The sequence below is a fragment of the Theobroma umbraticum genome, unplaced genomic scaffold (genome assembly GCF_002168275.2).
Source record: "Theobroma umbraticum cultivar Fairchild unplaced genomic scaffold, ASM216827v3 scaffold_147.0, whole genome shotgun sequence".
NCBI lineage: Eukaryota > Viridiplantae > Streptophyta > Magnoliopsida > Malvales > Malvaceae > Theobroma > Theobroma umbraticum.
In genome coordinates this window covers 3,006,623-3,024,886 of record NW_018397259.1, presented here as the reverse complement: position 1 = coordinate 3,024,886, position 18,264 = coordinate 3,006,623, and the positions used below count along the sequence as shown (strand labels likewise).

The 18,264-nt window shown below is 32.0% G+C and overlaps 1 protein-coding gene across 1 annotated transcript; it reads right to left on the bottom strand.

Moving 5' to 3' along the window:
- Positions 1-597: 597 nt before the first annotated feature.
- Positions 598-3,326, bottom strand: HAT14 (homeobox leucine zipper protein). Its single transcript, XM_021426060.2, has 4 exons — positions 2,443-3,326; positions 1,814-2,124; positions 1,612-1,691; positions 598-1,348 (listed from the first exon to the last, which is right to left on the bottom strand). Exons 2-4 carry the CDS (start codon positions 2,057-2,059, stop codon positions 973-975), a joined length of 702 nt encoding a protein of 233 aa, XP_021281735.2. The 5' UTR covers positions 2,060-2,124; positions 2,443-3,326; the 3' UTR covers positions 598-972.
- Between the last annotated feature and the right edge of the window lie 14,938 nt (positions 3,327-18,264).

The following is an 18,264-nucleotide window of genomic DNA, read 5'->3' as shown; positions in this document are numbered from 1 at the left end:
CTAAACAAATTACAATGGTTCAATAAATTTTTAAATTTATGGCTCAGTGGTAAATATGTGTATGTCTCAATACTTAATAACGTAATACAAATTTCCCTTCTCCCAATTTTAAAAAAAAAAAAACCCTACCCTTCAGTCTCCTTATCCATATCTCTAAGGACTATGATGGCCGTGTAACCAATGTAAATCCTTCTATTTTACTGCCATTTAAATGCACATAATGTTCGCAATAAAGGCTGATAATGGTATATTAAAGAATTGGCTTAGCTAATTAAGTGGTAATAAATATTTTCAAAGCATGTGATGTGAGCAGTAATTTGATTTTAAGCTATATAAAAAATGGGGCATCTCTTATCCATAAACTTTCTCTAAAAATCTAAAGAGTTGTAATATTATTACTATTAGGCGTTCCCTATGGACAATAAGTTGCACTCTCATCCGATTTCATAAAAGTAAAATCCCTCTCCATGTTACTAGTTCAGCTAACTTAATAATTTGTAGAAATAATGAAAGGAAATAACAAGACGTAACAAGTCAAAGCACACCTTGGAAAAGGTCAAAATAAAGGAATGAAACTAAGGGTGGATTCATAGAAAATAAATAAACCTCTAAGATTATATTCAATTTCAATACACAAACCATTAGATTACATTAGGCAGCAACTATTAATAATTAATTTCTTTTCCTCGTCAAACAAAACAGGCAGCTTTCTAACAAAATTTCTTCCACTTGCTCCCTCACCCCACCCCCAGTCAAAAAACAAAATCTATCAAAAACTCAAATCTCGTTTTCATTTTCCCCCGTTCCCATCAACAAGAAAACTGCTAGACAGACAAATTAATAAATTCAAGAAAGGAAAATAAATTTTAAAAAAAAAAAGAGAAAAAGAAAATTCCTCCAAGCCAAGAATATTTACATAATGGAAAAGAAAAAAGGGGGTCAAATCTTTTGACTGGTCACATCCAATGATTTTCAGGAAGCAGCCTGGTGGGCTTGGGGCTGGGTCTGGGGTACATGTGTTTGTAGAGGAGAAAAAGGGTATCCTCTAGTCTTAGTCAGCGGTAAGACACCAGTCTTGGCATCGGTGTTGCTGCCAGCGGCGGCGGCGACGTTGGTGGTGTTGGCAGCAGCAGCGGTGGAATTAGCGGTGGTGGAAGTGGTAGCGACACGCTCACATGAAGGACACATAGTGAGAGTGGTGGCAGGTAGCTGCATGTAAAATGGTTGAGAAGTTTTCAAGGCTCTTAATTCTTGCAGTTCCTTTTGCAACCTCCTATTTTCTTCTGTCAGCGTCTCACAGCATCTCTTTAAATACTCACAATCTACCTCCGTCTGCTTCAGCTTTGTCCTGTGTTCAACAATCAAACCTTTAAATCAACCATAATTAAAAACTTAAGCCAATAAATTACGTAAAATTAAAAAAGGCTGATAAAAACATTCTCAGTACACTTCAGGTTGAGGACATTAATTTATTTTTATTAAAAGCTCGAGGATGGCTAATAAATGCAGCATGCTGCAACTTCTGGGAAATAAAAATGTTAAAGAGATATTACTCATACTGGCAATTGTTCAATACAACCACCATTAAATAAATAATATATGCTCCTATACCTTGCTCTTCGATTCTGAAACCAAACTTCCACTTGGCGAGGACGAAGATTTAATTGCTTGGCCAAGGCAAGTTTTTGCTTCTGGAACCACCATTCAAATTTTAAAAAATAAGAATAAAAATCAATAAAAAATGTTAAGACAGAACCCAAAAGAAAAGAGGAAAATAACAAATGGTAATAATTTCTGTTTATGTTTGAATTACAGGATTGAGAGTGTTGTGTTCTTTGAAACTTTCTTCAAGAAAAGCGGATTGTTCTTTAGAGAGCCTGAGTTTCTTCCGGGTTGAACCGTTCTCATCATCATCGCTGGCTCTTGAGCTAGCTCTTTCGTTCTCAACTTCCAGGTCTCTCTTGCCTCTACCGCTTCCGTTTAATCCGAAGTCCATCTGAAAAGAAGACACCGCGCTGTTGGGAGATGACAACGCCGCCCCTTCCTCCGCTTCATCCATCACCGCCACCACCGGTAACCGGTTCACATCTAACCCTCTTCCCGGTCCTTCTGATGAACCCGTTTCTACCACCAATGTAACAATGCACAAGTTTAATGCTATTTTCCTCAAGATGATAAAAAAAAATCAAATAACAAACAAACCCAAAATACCCAGATCTTAATATCCCATACAGAATCATTTTTGGCTGCCCAGAGCACTAAATGAAGAAAAATAAAGACAGTTTTTTTCATTAGGAAAAATGGAAGGCTTAATATATTTTCATAAGTACTAACTGCAAATTTCAAATTTCTTTCTTCCATATCTCACCAACAAACAGAACGATAAACAAGGAAAAAAAAAAAAGAGAACATGAAGCTTGGCGTAAAGGGGTAAATACTCACGATTATCAGCGAGCCAAGGAAAGCGAAGCTGAGAAGGAGGTTGGCTACGAGGAACTGGGGAGAAAGGAAGAAGATCAAGCTGAAGAGGTGGATCTGAAGACACCCTTTTGTCATCTCCATCTCTAGTGGCTTCTCCTCTACTTTCACCTTCAAAGCATCCCCTTTCTCTTGTGATCTGAACCCATTTCCAAGCCCCATGCAAAACCCTAGATCTTTGCTTGATAACTTTGGGGCTTTGTCAAGAAATGAAAACGGTTTTGACGGATCACCCAAGCTCAAAGCTAACTCCATTCACCTTACTTTTTCTTTTCCTTTTGCTTTCAAAGAGAACCCAAAATCAAAACAACTGCAAAGACGGCTTTGAATATCTTGGCTGTTGATAATTTTTTTTCCTTTGGACTCGATGAAGAGAGCTATACCCTGAAAAGAGAGTTAAAAAAGAAACCCTATCCAGTCTTCTTTAATGTAAACACACAACCCACCACCCTCTTCCGCCCTACGACACTCCTTTTTATTTCCCTTGCCTTGTGCGAGTAAAGATTGACCGACAAATCCAGTTTGACAAACGCACGTGAATCTATATAAATATACACCGGTTCAAACACGAGAGAGAAGAGAGAGGGAGGCAGGGAGAGAAGGAGAAAGAGAATGAGAAAGAGTTTTCGTTTCTCAAAGTAATAAAGGAAAAGGGCTAGCAAAACCTGTGGTTATAGTATTCACAAGTGGAATTTGAATAAATTTGACTTTTTAAAGAAATGAAAAGGCCGTGGGGGAGGAGGGGGGGTGACTGATGAGAAAACATGAGGCTTTAAAGCAATCTTTTCTTTATCGGGTACAAGGCAACGACAAGCTCTTTTCTCTTGTTTTTTCAATTAAGAATGTAGCTACCCATGGCAACACCACTTTCCCACAGCACAATCCATTATTAAATACTTGATGGGAAGATTTTGTTAATTAATGCGACTATAACTTCACAATGTTAGCGAATTATTGTGTTCTCACCAAACAAGGGCCAGAAATCATCATCATCCCAACATGAGAAAATGATTTTTCATCCGACGGCAGGGATCATCAATCTCATTCCACCCTTTGGACCCAACTTTGTTTTAACCGCACCCCCTTTGCCAAACTACCCTTTTTATTACTAAAAAAAAAAATTGACTAAATTTTTTTGTTACTAATAATGTTTTTATATTAGTATGGACTCCTCATCATGATGATATGAGGAAATAATGATTAAAATGCGTTGTTTACCAAACACAATTATTTAGCATTTGCACTGTTTGTTGTTTTGTTTGTTTTCAAATGATAGCCATTTTAATTAATCCCAGATTTGCAGTTTCCGAGTAGTCAATTAACATTTCTCCAAATGACGTAATTGAAAAGTAGTGACCCCCTGGGAATGGGGCTGGAAGCCTGGAAACGCTGACTCACCAACCAAAACAGTTTACCTTTACTAGTTTCTTCCCATGTGGCATCACCCCATTGGCTAGAATGATCCAAAAACTCCTTCTTTTGAGCTTAGACTGATGCGTGAACAGAGAAAAAAAATGGGAAGAAAGGGGCCAAACAAACAAAGCAGAGAAGAAAGTAATTTACTAGTCAGATTTGATTAGCATGAGAGTTTGACCAATAAGTCCTCTTTATCATATGTTCAATTCAAGCAGACAAAGAGACCATCTTTTACTATTCCAGAGAAAGTTAGTGAGTATATTTGTATAATAATAAAACTAAAGGGCAATGTTCTTTTGTGTCTTTTAAGCAGAGTAGACTCTCTCATACCCAGAGTCGGGGTATCCAATGAGTGGAAGATTTGGTTGAATATTTTCAAGGGGTTGGGGGTGTCTGATAAATAAGGGGGGAGGTGGTCCCACGCGCGTGGGGTGGCTTTTGAACAAAGGTGGTAATTAAAATACACATCTAGAGGATGTGACCAGGTCAGATATGTCATGCTTTTGGGATCATTGCAATAATTGAAGTCATGCAGGCTTTAATGATAAGTTGAAGAGAGAGAGATATGAGTGAATTATTGGGTGGGGACGTAAAAGAACCGTGGGATAAAGCCACCCACAGCAACAACACCATCAACAACAAAAACAAAACCCCCTTCACTTAACCCCCAACTACTCCTTTCTTACCCTATGCCTCACTTAGCCTCAACATAACATTCCCCAATTCAATCACGGTTTTGACAATGATAAGGTTTTACACCTTTACAGATAATACCAGATATCACTTGTTCATTTCATTTGAGCAAACAAGTGTCTGTTTTTCCCTGCTACAAAACTAATCTGAATTGATCCAATCCCCCTGGTTAGCGTACGCAGCATTGTTGAGAATTAACTCCTTCGGTGCATAAATCTATATCGGTCATGCCCATGCCAGGCACTTTAAGATTTCTACACATAATTATACGTGTGAATGGTTTTTTAAGAGTATATTCAACCTAAAATGATCATCAAGGATCTCATCCCATGGCATTAGTTATAATCATCTTTTATCTTTTATGAAAAAGCTATGTATATTTTAAGGTTTTAGTCTATGCATATGGCATGCTCATGCTGGTTTTCTATTGAGCTCCTGGAAATGCCAATTGGGAATAATTAATATTTGATACCAAGATTACAACCCTCGAGGTGGGCTACATTCCAAGATTACTAATGCATTTAGGCCAACTTCAATTCTAATCCAAGATATTGCGGGTAGGTTTACAATTCTTTTCTTTTATATATATATATTTGACATTATCATTAAATTGAATGTAGATCCTTAGTTTTGAATGCTAGCCCCCACAGAATTCATATTGTAAGATCAGACTATTGGGTAGTCTTCACATAGGCTCATTCTGGAGACATTTTATTTTATTTTACAGAGGGGGAATTTCATTTATCCATAAATAAATAAAATAAATAAACAAGTAATTGGAAATAACTACATTATTATATATAGTTCAACATTTTTCAATTTTCATTAATCTTGCTTGATAATTTCTAAATATTTGCACCCATTTCTCATAAATTTTAAATACCATTACCTACGTATGTCGGAAATAATAATTATTAACTCAAATAAAAAATGAAATTTGAATTATCGTCCTCCCATAATAATAACAATAATAATAATAATAATGAACCTTAATACTAAATCAATTCGAAAAAACATATTCAATTTTATATAAAAGAGGTTCCACGGTCCCTAAGCCTTTAGATTGCTTATTCAACAAATTAACCTAGCCAGGTTTGTCTCAACTTTCATGGTATGAAAAGGATTCCACTTTCATCAATTGCCTGCCGAGGAAGTGCCATAAACATTTGGTTAGTGAACTAAGGTGGTGTGAAATAATTAATTTAAAATGGGATACAAGTTAATTTGATTAAAATTAATAAGATCCCATACAATAAAAAAAAAAGCATCGATCCATTATATATGTACTTTGTCACAAAGTTTATATCCTTTATGATGTAAATATAAGAAAATAATTTGAAAAAAATTAGTAGGAATTCTTATGTCTTTGAAACATATATAGCATATTAACCCATTTACGAAAACATAGACCAATTCGTAGGTCCAATCAAATAAAAATTATAGTTACATAGAAAAACATAAAAACAAAAATTAGCTGATTTTCAACAACAATACCATAAAATACAATAACCCCTCAATTATCAACTCCTTCACTTTCCATAGGAAGGCCCACCAAAATTTAAAAAAATAAAAAATCTTTTCATTGTTGCACCAACCACTCACTTATATAGGGGTGAATTGCCTCTAGCTAGTTTGTTCAATAATAGCAGCACTTTTTCCATCGCATTTTGTCCATTCATGCCCCTATAACATAAAAATGAAAAGAATAAGACCTTTAGCTAGGATTCTTTTAAGTGAAGGAAGGTTTGTGAGTTTTTTTAATTAAAATAATTAAATAGAAATTAAGTTGAATATTAAAATTAATTAAATAATAGAATTTAATTTAATTTGTAAATCAGTAAGAGTTAAAATTAATTAAAAAATTAAATTTAAATATTTGATTCATTGATTGATACATGATTTTTTTTTAAAAAAAACAGAATTTAAATCTTCCTTCCCCTAAATTTAAAAAAAAATTAATTGAAAAATTATATACTTCTACTATAGACAAAAATTACTCAATAATTGATTAACTTGTTAAAAATTTTTATGTATTAAGCAAGTTTTTAAAAGTTAATTTTTTTATATTTAAAACTTTTACGAATTCCAAGTAAAAGTCTACTAATCCTGTGCAATGAATAAACACCATATGAATTAATTATTTAAAACTACGACCATTTCAAATTAAAAATCAAAGAAATTCTAAACATTGGAATGTATTGGTGAGCACAATAATTAGGGGATTTTTAGAATATGCAAATCAGATCAAAATACTTGGTATGGTCCTGGACTGGCTTGATTTCCAAAGCTTGACCTTAATGGAAATCTATCCAAAGGAGTTCACCACGTGCCATCATCTGGGGAGTAGAGGGACATGGGAAAATCAAGTCAGAAAGATATCTTGTACTATGTCTCGTACAATCATCATTCTCTTTAGAACATTATGATTACAATTATTATACAGTAACAAAAATGTCCCCGTCGCAACACAAGATAATATGAACGTTAATTCAGATCCCATTTTTAGTCAAGTTCATCTAGATATATACTATTTTAATTTGTTAATTGATTGATTTACCTATTTCGTTTAATTCTTTTACAAAAATCGTAATATTTAATCATAATTATAATTTCATAAAGAAACAAAAATATTTCTTAAAAATTAAACATATTAAAAAAATGTTTGGTCCAATAAAATTAAAACCGATCAATCTCTTTTTTTTAATAAATAATATAAATTTCAAAAACAAAAATCTTAAACGACTGCAATAAAATTATTCAGAGTGTTTGTTTTTGCAGAAAATAGGGTATTCATATTCCCAATTGTCCATGTTTGGTTAGGAAATAGGGAAAAAGTGAGGCAGCTCCTTACATGATACGAACATAGAAATATGAATGTACCACCATCTATTATTTACCTATGCAAAAATAATTAAGGTGAATGGGTCCCACTTTTGGAAAATCTAAGAATCAATCATTTCACACAAAAGATTGTGCACTATGCGGCACCCATACCTTCTCTTTCCTACATAATTTGAAAGTGCCTTGGAAAGGGACCCTTTGCCCTAGAAGAGGGCATCAAACATAATCCAAGGGATCTTCCCCTACTTTATATTTTAGGACCACTAATTAATAACTTGCAACCATAGAAAATTTCAGTTTTCAACCTGCCTTTAATTTTGAAGTGACAATCGGGAAATCAAAGCTTTTTTTTTTTGTTTTTTTATTTCAGATTATTTTTATATTCGACTTTAAATGATTTAAAGTTAGTTATTCCAGTGATTTGAATTTGATAAATTTAAATTGTTTAATTTTTTTAATTAAATCAATTAAACCAAACTGAAAATCAAACAAATTAAATAAATTTTTTGAACTCACGAATGCATTCGATTTTTGACTAGGCAGAGCAGAGGATCCTAAAAAAGATTTGAGTTTGGAGCATAGCAAGTGTCATTTTGTTACAAGAACTGCTACTGCAGATTTAGAAGGATGTTACTTTATAGTTGTTGGGTTTTTTTCTTTTATTATTTTGACAACTTTTGAAGTTGTGGAAACATAATATTTTTGTTTGTACTTCACTAATAAACTGTACCTGTTGATTTGCATTACCAAATGTTGGAGTCAAATTAAGTGGACATAATACAAACATTAAGGTTTAAGAAATGTGAGACAAGAAGGGATTTAACGCAAAGAAAGAATGAAGAATAGCTTCCGTAATTTAAAAAAGAAAAAAAAGCAAGAATAAAAGCAAGGTTGTTGTTTGGGATAAATTTAAAACAATAAAAACCAAGGCAGAAGAAGAAGGAATGAAACGTAAAAGTTGCAGAGAGTTATAAAGCTGCGATAAAACATTGCTGGTTAAAAATTTTACGTCCTTTATTTGACTGAGCCACTGAGCCAAAGATTCTGGAGTGTTTCGTTGGCCTGAGGGCCTGAGCGGCCAAGCCTGAAGCCCCCACCAAATTTTTTTTTTCTTTTTCGTTTTTACATGCAATGGGAATTATGATAGGCAAGGCAACCCTTTACTCTTACCGATAGAAGTTCAAATACTGCAGATTTCGTACAGTACGTACAACAGGGGATGTAACTGGACGTAAGTTAGGACATGAAAAAAGAAGATTGCTAGTAAAGTCACGTGAGGTAGGCGTGAGGGAGAAATGATGATGAGCGGTTTTGGTCAGAGTCGCAGACATGACGTGAGAGGAGGAGAAAAATCAGAAATATAGAAGGAGGGGAAGAAGAAGGAGAAGAAAATGGTGTCGATGGGGCCGTGGGGGTCGAAGATTGTGAGATGGGGACACAATGCAGTGTCTTAAGGAGACAATGGACACAGCAGCAATCATTTGTACGTGGGATCCTAATAGGAGGGCTTGCTTTTCTTTGCTTTTCATTTCTTCTTCATTCATTCATTATTATTATTGGTTACATGCATGGATGGGTCCCCTCTTCTTCCTCCTCCTCCCCCGCTTCCTCTCTCTCTATTACTTACAGAGAAGAAAGTAGAGAGCCCCCAAAAAAATATCAAATAATTGTGAGGTGATTGAAATGGTCGCGTCTCGTCTCTTTCTTTCCTCCCTCACCTTCTAGGGTTTTGTCCTTTTCCTTGCTCCTTCCTTTTCAGCTTGTTTTTCTTCCAGATCACAATCCTTTTAGCTTTTGTTTTTTCAAGGAAGAAATATAAACATATCACGTTTGATTGTCTTGAATGATCTCAGTTTTGAAATGAATTGGTTGAAATAATAATAATAATTATAATAATATATAATTTTTTTATATTTGAAAATAAAAAATTCAAATTTTCTTATTTTTTTAAAAAATTATATATTAATTAATCAAATACTCAAATACTAATAATATATGTAATTACTATAACTTGAAAGAAAACATTTTGTGTCCTATTTGTGCTATTTATATGATTATCTTTGGCTATCATTTTTTATTATTTTGTAATATTTCACCACTAAGAACTTTAAGAGTAAATTTGAAATATTTAGATGATTGATCTTAATTTTGATGTATGCTTTTAGTTTTTTGGTGCAAAATAAGATTACCCTATTTTAATATATATATATATATATATAATATTTCAATATAAATCAATCATATCTACCTGTTATATTCGAGTCTCATCAACCTATTCACATGATGGATAACATTTCCATTTAAAAAACCAAAACATTTGTGAAGAATAAGGTTACTCTTGCTTATATATAATGATCCTATTTATCTAGGTATAATTTCTAAAATTTACTTTAAAGAAAATTAAGCCTATGTCAAAGTAGGGGTACTCTAATTAGATAGACTATGGATATATATTCATCACCTCTACAAAAGGGTGCTTGATCAGAAGTAAAAAAGAAAGGAACAAAATCGATGCCTACATCATTGTAGGTATGAGGATTGTCGAATTTAGCATGTATGTGAGGTCAAATCTAGACATAGACGAGTTGTCCAAAAGTCAATTCATTTATCATTATATTGGACTTTGGCAAGATGTCCTTCACTCCTTTTATAGGCCTAGGATTTGTATTCATGGTATAATTAGTATCATTGTTGGCTTTATAAATTATCATGAACTTCTTTGACAGTCGTTTTTCTTTCTTTCAATTATATAAATTTTGGCTTCCTGCCCCCCCCCCAAAAAAAAAGAGAGAGGATAAATTTGGCTTGTAAAAAAGTGATGGAAATTAAATTTAAACTAATTTTTATCTAACTTGAAATATATTTATTAAACCAATTATTGCTAAATTTATATCTTTTCTAATTGCTTTTATCTATTTTGTTTACACTTAATACTATAACACAAGATTAAAAAGATTACATATGTATTAGTCTTATGAATTTAGAAAACTGTAGTAAAAAACTAAAAAACCTTTTTTATAATATATATTTTAGAGAATTTGAAATTTTATTTATTAATGTAACTGTGTCATTTGCATTAGGCGCCCATGATGCCATCGCCTTTGAAATTTATGGCTTGTAATGTTGCTTTTCATATAATCCTGATAAATGTCCAAAGAAATTCCTTTTCGATGTTGTTGTCATTGGTGTAAATGAACCAAATTATTTGTGAGCCACTCGAGCTTGATTGGATGAATATTCTAATTAGACTCGTTCATTGCAAGTTAAACCCAAGCTCCAATTATTCAAAAAATGAGTCAAGTCAAATTTGAATTTTGTGATAGTATTCGACTTGAGTGGTTTATGAAATTTATGAATTTTTTTATTTTTATTTTTTGATATTATATACATATATAAATAAAATAAAATATTTATTTATATATTTAATAACATTTCATTGTATTAAGATGAGTGATTTTTTGAAAAATCTTCGTATTACATCATTTTTTCTTTCTTAAAAAAAAGTTTCATTTGAATTTTTATTTTGAAATTGAATTCTAATTAAATTTTAAATTTTTTAAATAAATTAATAATAATCGAACTTAACCGGATCAATTTAAAGTAAGTTGATTATTTTTCGAGTTGAGCTCAAACACAAAAATGTAAGGCTCAATTGAGCTTGAGTTACAAATTCTTTAATCAAGCCTGCGACTATACCGGCTCGATTTGACTCAATTATATACTTAATTATTATTAAAGATCAATCGATTTTCAATTATTACAATTTCAAATATTAATTAGTATCACCATTTTCTATTGAAGGATATTATTATATCATTAACTTCAATATAAATTATTCTGTTCCCTTGGCTATCAAACTGTTGAAACACCTTTTAACCCTATTGGGAGCCACAATTGAGTTTTACTCCATTTGGGCCAATACTTTCAGTACGAAGATACACTTATGTAACCAACAAGATTGAATGAGCAACCCCACCAATTAGTTCCATTCTTAAAGTCATTTGACCATATGAATTAGACCTGCCTGCTCTCATTCAATTTCATTCTTTAATTTTTACTATTTCTTGAAGAGCATTGAAGCTTCACCAAATTCTATACTACCTTTTTTTGATGTCTCTTATATTATATTTATATCCACAACCAACCTCTTCACTCGAGTTAATTTTCCCCCTTCTATGCATTGATTCACGTTGTTACTTTTTTGTTTTAAAATATATAGAATGATAGTATTATTTTTTTTGGATATAAGATAATATTATTTTCTTATAAGGTTACACTTACAAGTAAAAATTATAAATATAATTGAATCTTTTTTAACATGCATCATAGTAATAAATATATTCATGAAATGACTTAATAAATAAAACAATAAAATAAAATCAATACAAATTGAGTTGGCGAAAGTCATATAACTTTGCAAAGAGTTTGAGACAAAATAGTAAACATCTCGAAGTTTCATTCAAATAGACAACTAGTAGTAACAATTATTAAGTAGTTCATAATTAACTGCAAAAAAAAAAAAGTTCATAACTAATACAAACTAATTTTTCAAGCACAAAAGGCATAAGTAGGTATTATATATATATATATGTGTGTACAATTTCATGTAATATAAGGATGTGGATAATGCAAACAATACAATTGTATACGAAAATCATTTTTATACATGTTATAGCTAGATGGGAATTTTTATTATGAATAAGATAGCCTAACTAGGGACTAATTAAGATGGCAAAACTCAATGGGAAACAATTTTGTTCCTGAATGTGGACCACGAGGGGAACCTTTTTTGACCATGCTAATTCTTCAGCTTTTAAACTAGTAAAAATATGTTGAACGTGCAAGAATTGAATTTGGATACTACAAATTAATTTCCTTTGTATATTGATTAATTTCATATAAGGACTAATTTAACATAAACTCTTGGAAAGGGGTATCATAAAACCAAAAATTTTAAAAATCTATTCTATCTCCCTCATAGTTGGATGTTGCCCCTTTTCATTAATTGCTCTAAGAATCCATCACCGTGCTAGGGTATGATAAAGCATATAAAATGGGCTCGGGTGTATTTATTTTATTACCATTTTTGTATCCACAATTTAGTGGTGCTTAAGTCAGGCATTGATTGCAACATTACTTTCTATTAACACTTTCATGATTCATAGTAGTAAACTTCAATTTACACTTACTTTTTGAACTACCCCATTCCAAGGATCATTCTCCGCGTGCAATTGATAGCTTGTTGCTCACTTTCACTCGTTCAGGATCAAGGGAAGCTGCAAAACAGATTTCGAAAACAAGTTTTTAAATTAATGATTTATTTCCCTAAGGCCAAGAAAAGAAGCGCACGGATTTGGAAAGAGAACCCTTTTATATTTATTTATTATTATTTCTGTTTACGTGAACCTTGACTTGGTAAAAGATTCGAGTAATGGTGGTAGAGATTTCGAAAGACCTGGCATGATCTGAGGGGCCTAGGGATGGTGGTAGCAGGGCGAGTAGCTGAGCCAGTAATGGAAGTTGATGAGAGAGGCCTTGGGGGCAGGTGCCCCAAGGCCAACAAGGACAGTCAATTTCTGTAATGATGATCTTCTTCTCTCTGCTGCATGGGGGGTGCTCCTTGTCAGCTCTCCGAATGTGGTGTGGGGTTTCCTCTCTGTGTCTCAAATCTCAATCCTTTTTATGCAAAGAGTCAGCATCACTATATATCCCCTTCTCCTAGGTCGTTTTGCTCGTTTTTGTTTATTCTTCCCCTCCACTTGCAAATCAACGTACAAAAAGTCTTTTCTACTCCTGCAATCCTTAAGATGAGAAAACTAATTCTTACTTTAAATACGTGACAGAAAATTAAGCAAGCAAATCTGGTTAGCTTTATTTAAACTCAACGAAAGTTGGTCCGAGTGCAGCTTTTCAATATGGATTTGGATGGGTCATTTCATGCCATCATTTTTTCACTCTTCAAGATTTTTATCAGTCTCATAATCATTTCTCTCTTTCTGATTTTTCTCTTATTTCAGTTACTATTTGATGAAACTGTTCCAAAATATTGTTTTCAACATTTATTGTTAATGACCAGTCAAATATTAGTTGGACTATCAGACATCTTGATACATACATATTTCTGTCTATCTCACACCTAATTTTCTTTCTAAATGGAAGGAGGTGTACACCAGTTACAGAAACTTAAAAACCTGATTAAGAGTTTGATTGGATCCTAAATTGTCTCTGTCTTCCAGGGTCAAAACTCGTGGCCCATAGCGTAAAAGAAGCTGGGAGCAGGAAAAGAACTAATGGGAAAGAAAAGTTGTAGATTTCAATCAACAAAAAATAAGAAAAAAAAAGGAAGGAATTATCTGTCATTTTGCAATTAAAAGTCTAGCTTATTGGTGATCAAGGAGAATCAATAATATTGTGGTGATGATAATCAGATAAGATCTTGGAATAGTGAGGGATTAATTATGGAGTAAGTGCAAATGGTTGAGACTTATATTAGACAAATAACACAATGATTTCTTGCTCATTGTTCCCCATTATAACAATGTCGTAAAGCTCATCACACAAATCACGTTTGGCACTAATGTTTTGGACTAATGAGCTGATTAGTTATCTAACATTAAAACCCTACTTCAATCACATTTTGAAACATTGTAAGCTCAACACATGAGTAAGATCAGTCACTTGTTAGATATAGTTAAATGATAAAAGGAAAAAGATATATATATATATATATATAAATTTAAAAAAGTTACAACTCTAATTAAATTGCATATATGTATAATCTTCTTTTTCAATTTTATTTTCAATAAGAAAATATATAATTCATAATTTTAATTACTTTTTTAGCTGCTGAAATAAAGAGAGATAAAAAAATTAAGATCATTGAAGACTCATTAAAAATTTGAATATAAATTTTGTCAGAATAGTTAAATTTTGTGTTTATTTATGGATTTATTTAAATTTCGTTTGATTGATACTTTTATTATCAATGAAAAATAATATAAAAATAAAAGATAAATAACATAAAATTAAAAACAAAAGTATCAACCGCACATAACCTCATATGATTTGTTCATTAATCTATATATTTTGCTTCACTTAATAACTATAACTATATATGTCATTCATGTCAAGATAAAATAATTTGATTGTAATTGTAAAACTTATTTATACATGTAAACTTATAAAAAAAAAATCAAGAGTAAACCATAGGGCTATTTGTTTGCTAATTTCAAGAATGTTATTCTTAGAAGTAGCAATAAAAAGAAATAGGGTATAATGAGGCCATGGTTTGATAGAATGATTTTACATGATTGCATTCTAGCCTAAACCCCAAAAAAGCAATCTAGTTGGACAAATAATTGGTTGTTTATATGATTTTTACCTAGATGGTGAGAGGAAGAAACGACACAGTTAGGCATGCAACCCCAGGAATGGAAGGATCTTGCATGTTCTCTTCCCAGACATAATCATGAAGCATTTTACCATGCTTTTCTTTCATTTATCATAATCATCACCATTATCATCATCATCATTTCTTATGTCCCATTTCTCTCCCTGGGATGCTGTTTGATGCTGAAAAAGTACGGGACAAAAGAGCCTAAAAATACTGCATCTTAGTGAGAAAAATGATGATCATGATGAACATCTTCATCATAGACTTATAATAATTTAACGTTTTTATTGGCTAATCAGTAATCAAATCCGTGTGTGAAATTTTCCACTTTCCCCAAGTTTGAAAAATTAATCCCCTAAAAAGTTAATTGTTCCATCCTTCGAGACTCGTGCATGCGTGCCTAATTAAAGCTTAAATATTGTCTTAAGGCTTCCCCTAATTTTGTTTTTTCTTGTAAAAATTCCTTTGCATAAAAGTATGTTTTTGGACAAAGCCATGTATTCTTAAGGTCCATCCAGGCTGCAGCTCATCCTTGAATCCCTCTGGGCTCAGGCCTAGGTTTTTTTATTGTTATATTGGGAATTTTCTCATGTTTCTAACGTGGACATATGGACTACATAAAATTCTCAATTTAATGGTTTGGGAAGAGGTTTTTGACCATTCTATGTTGCAAGTATCCTTTGATTGTTCTGTGCTGGTAGTCTTGAACAAGGTATATAAATGATATTTTTAGTCAGACAAATGGTTCCATGCATATATATAAAGGGTTTATTCAATGTTGGATCCTGCTCTACTATTTTTTTATGTCATTTTTCAATTGCGTGATTTGAATTAATTCTTGTATATTATAAAAAAGTTAACAAGAAGCAGGTTTTCAGTACTCCAAGCCTAACCATTAATTAACGTTATCTTTTCCTTCCTGTTATTATTACAATCATTCCGGGCAATATCTAAGTATTGCCTGGTCAATTTGATTTTCCAACTATTGATTATGGTTTGAAAGCTTTCTAAAGAGTTTCCAGTTTTCTGTCAACATTGGTTAGCAAATATAACAAAAAAACCACGTTTGCCTGTCTTGTTTCTTGCGTGGCTGCTTCAATTTTAATAGGAGGATTGACAGAGAAGGCATTTGCTACAGCTGATAGTTGAGAAATCAAAGTGTTATTTGACCAAAATAGTTCATGAAAAAATTATAAAAAAAAAGAGTTGAAATTGATGGGAAACGGTTGCATGATCATGAACTAGTTCCTTCTAATACATGTAAAGTCCATTGAGTTAGGATTACGCATTGTATAGTGGAAGGTCTCAAAATTTTTTTTTTCTAATTTTGAACTTAATAATTCGAATTAAAAATCGAGAAATAAGTATATGATGAATTTGATTCATATTATTACCATACATACAGATCATGCTTAGCTCAATCTTACGATATTTCTCTCTTCTCAGCTACTACTAATTATGATATAACTAAGATGAAGCAGCCTGAAATGAATAATGAATGTTGACTATGTCGACAACAAGCATGAATCAAAGCAAAATAAAATAAATTAAAAAAAATTCACAAGTAAATGTGAGTTGGGTTTTAAAAGTGATGATGGGGAATGTTGACCATTGTAACTATGGATGCCTTGAAACATACTCTCTCGTGTGCTCAATCATTCTCTTTGTATCCAACAATCATTAATTTCCATACCCTTTTTCCAGCTTTTGATACTTTTGTCCACTATTATGATGATGATGATGATTATTATTAGTATTATTATTATTATCATCATCTCATCTTTAACATCATCATCATCATCGGCATCATAGCCATCATCAGAATTCAACCAGTCATGCCCATAATCTTCCTTGAATTTTTGAGACCAGAAAACATGTTATCCCCATTTTGAATTGTGCCACCGGCCTGCTTAGCCATTGGGGTGACCGCACATAATAATCCTGCTTCTCTTCGTTTAGTTGTATCATTTTTTAAGAGCTATATTGCTCTCTTCGGTCTGCTCTGCATCTATTAGGCTTGAGATCTTCTCCATTACTTTCAATCAGTTTGATTGGAGCAATATAATTATCATAGTCTCGTCGGTTTTCTTCTTTAATCACACCATGATTTCCATTAACTTGTATATAAAAAGATCAATCATGGCTAGTATCATTTAGGAGTTTTTTATCCTAATTAATGAAATTGTATTTTGACCATTAAAATAAATTCAGATGGTGAGATCATTAATTAGGGTTTAAACCAATATTTATTTGACTAAAAGTGTAGGTAGAGTGAAAATAAAGAATTTAGGCAGTAATTGTGTTTGCTTAATCCAACACCACAAAGAAAGTATCTATTCTATTCACCAATATGTTTGGTAAGAGAAAAAGAGGAAGAAAGAAAAAGGAACCGAAGGTTAATAGATAAATTTACAATTATTCTTTCTTTTCAAATTTAATCATTTTAAATCAGAAGAAAAATACTCTTTTTATTTATAATTTTACTCATCACTTTCATTCCCTCTATTTTTATATTTCCTACCAAATATAAGGAATAAAAAACAACTTTCCTTCCTTCTTAAATAATTAATTCTCTAAGTAAACCACTTTTTGGAATAGTGTTGTTTTGGTATATGTCCTTAAGTCAATTGGATTGATCAAGAAATATATATTGTCATTTATTACATACTTAATGGCATAACTATATGTGGTAGAAGTTTCCTTCATATTAGCATAATAACAAGTAGTTATTAAGTATTAATTAGATGAAGTCTAAAAAACATGAAGACCTTACAAGTGAATTGTAAAGTTGCTACAATTATGAGATTACTATGCATCAAAGTCATGTCTCTAAATTATTTCTGGTCATGGTATTGTCAAGATAGAGCATTAACAATGCTCAAAGATTAATACATGTTAAGTCTCCTTATTTGGAAAGTAAGCAATCGATTTCATAGATTGAAGTATATGGGATACTTGAGGGTAACAAGTAAGTGTTTGTTAAAAAACAAGTTCACATGATATGATCTGCTATGAGAATTCCATTTATTATTTTACTTAAGTGTTTATGGAATATGTTCTTATGTGATAGTTGTACAATTAGTCCTTAAACTTGAGCCATCAAGTTATCTTGTATGGAAAATAATATATTTTGATTTTACCTCTATGGGTTTGGAGGCAACTAGATGCCTAAATATGGTGTTTTTGGATATGTCATGAAACATACAAAGGTGGATGAGTGGTCAAAAAAAGATTCATTACTTCAAGTGATATTAAGGGATATATCTCACTTGTTCTCAATTCTATATTAACTTGAATAAAGACTTTAGTCAAAGCGTGATAAAATTTAGGAAAGTTAGTTTCTTAAATTCGTAAAGTTAGTAATGAATTATGAGAATTAATATAGAATGTCATAAGTAGACACTGAGTCATACTTTATTACATATCTTGGATATTTGATGAAA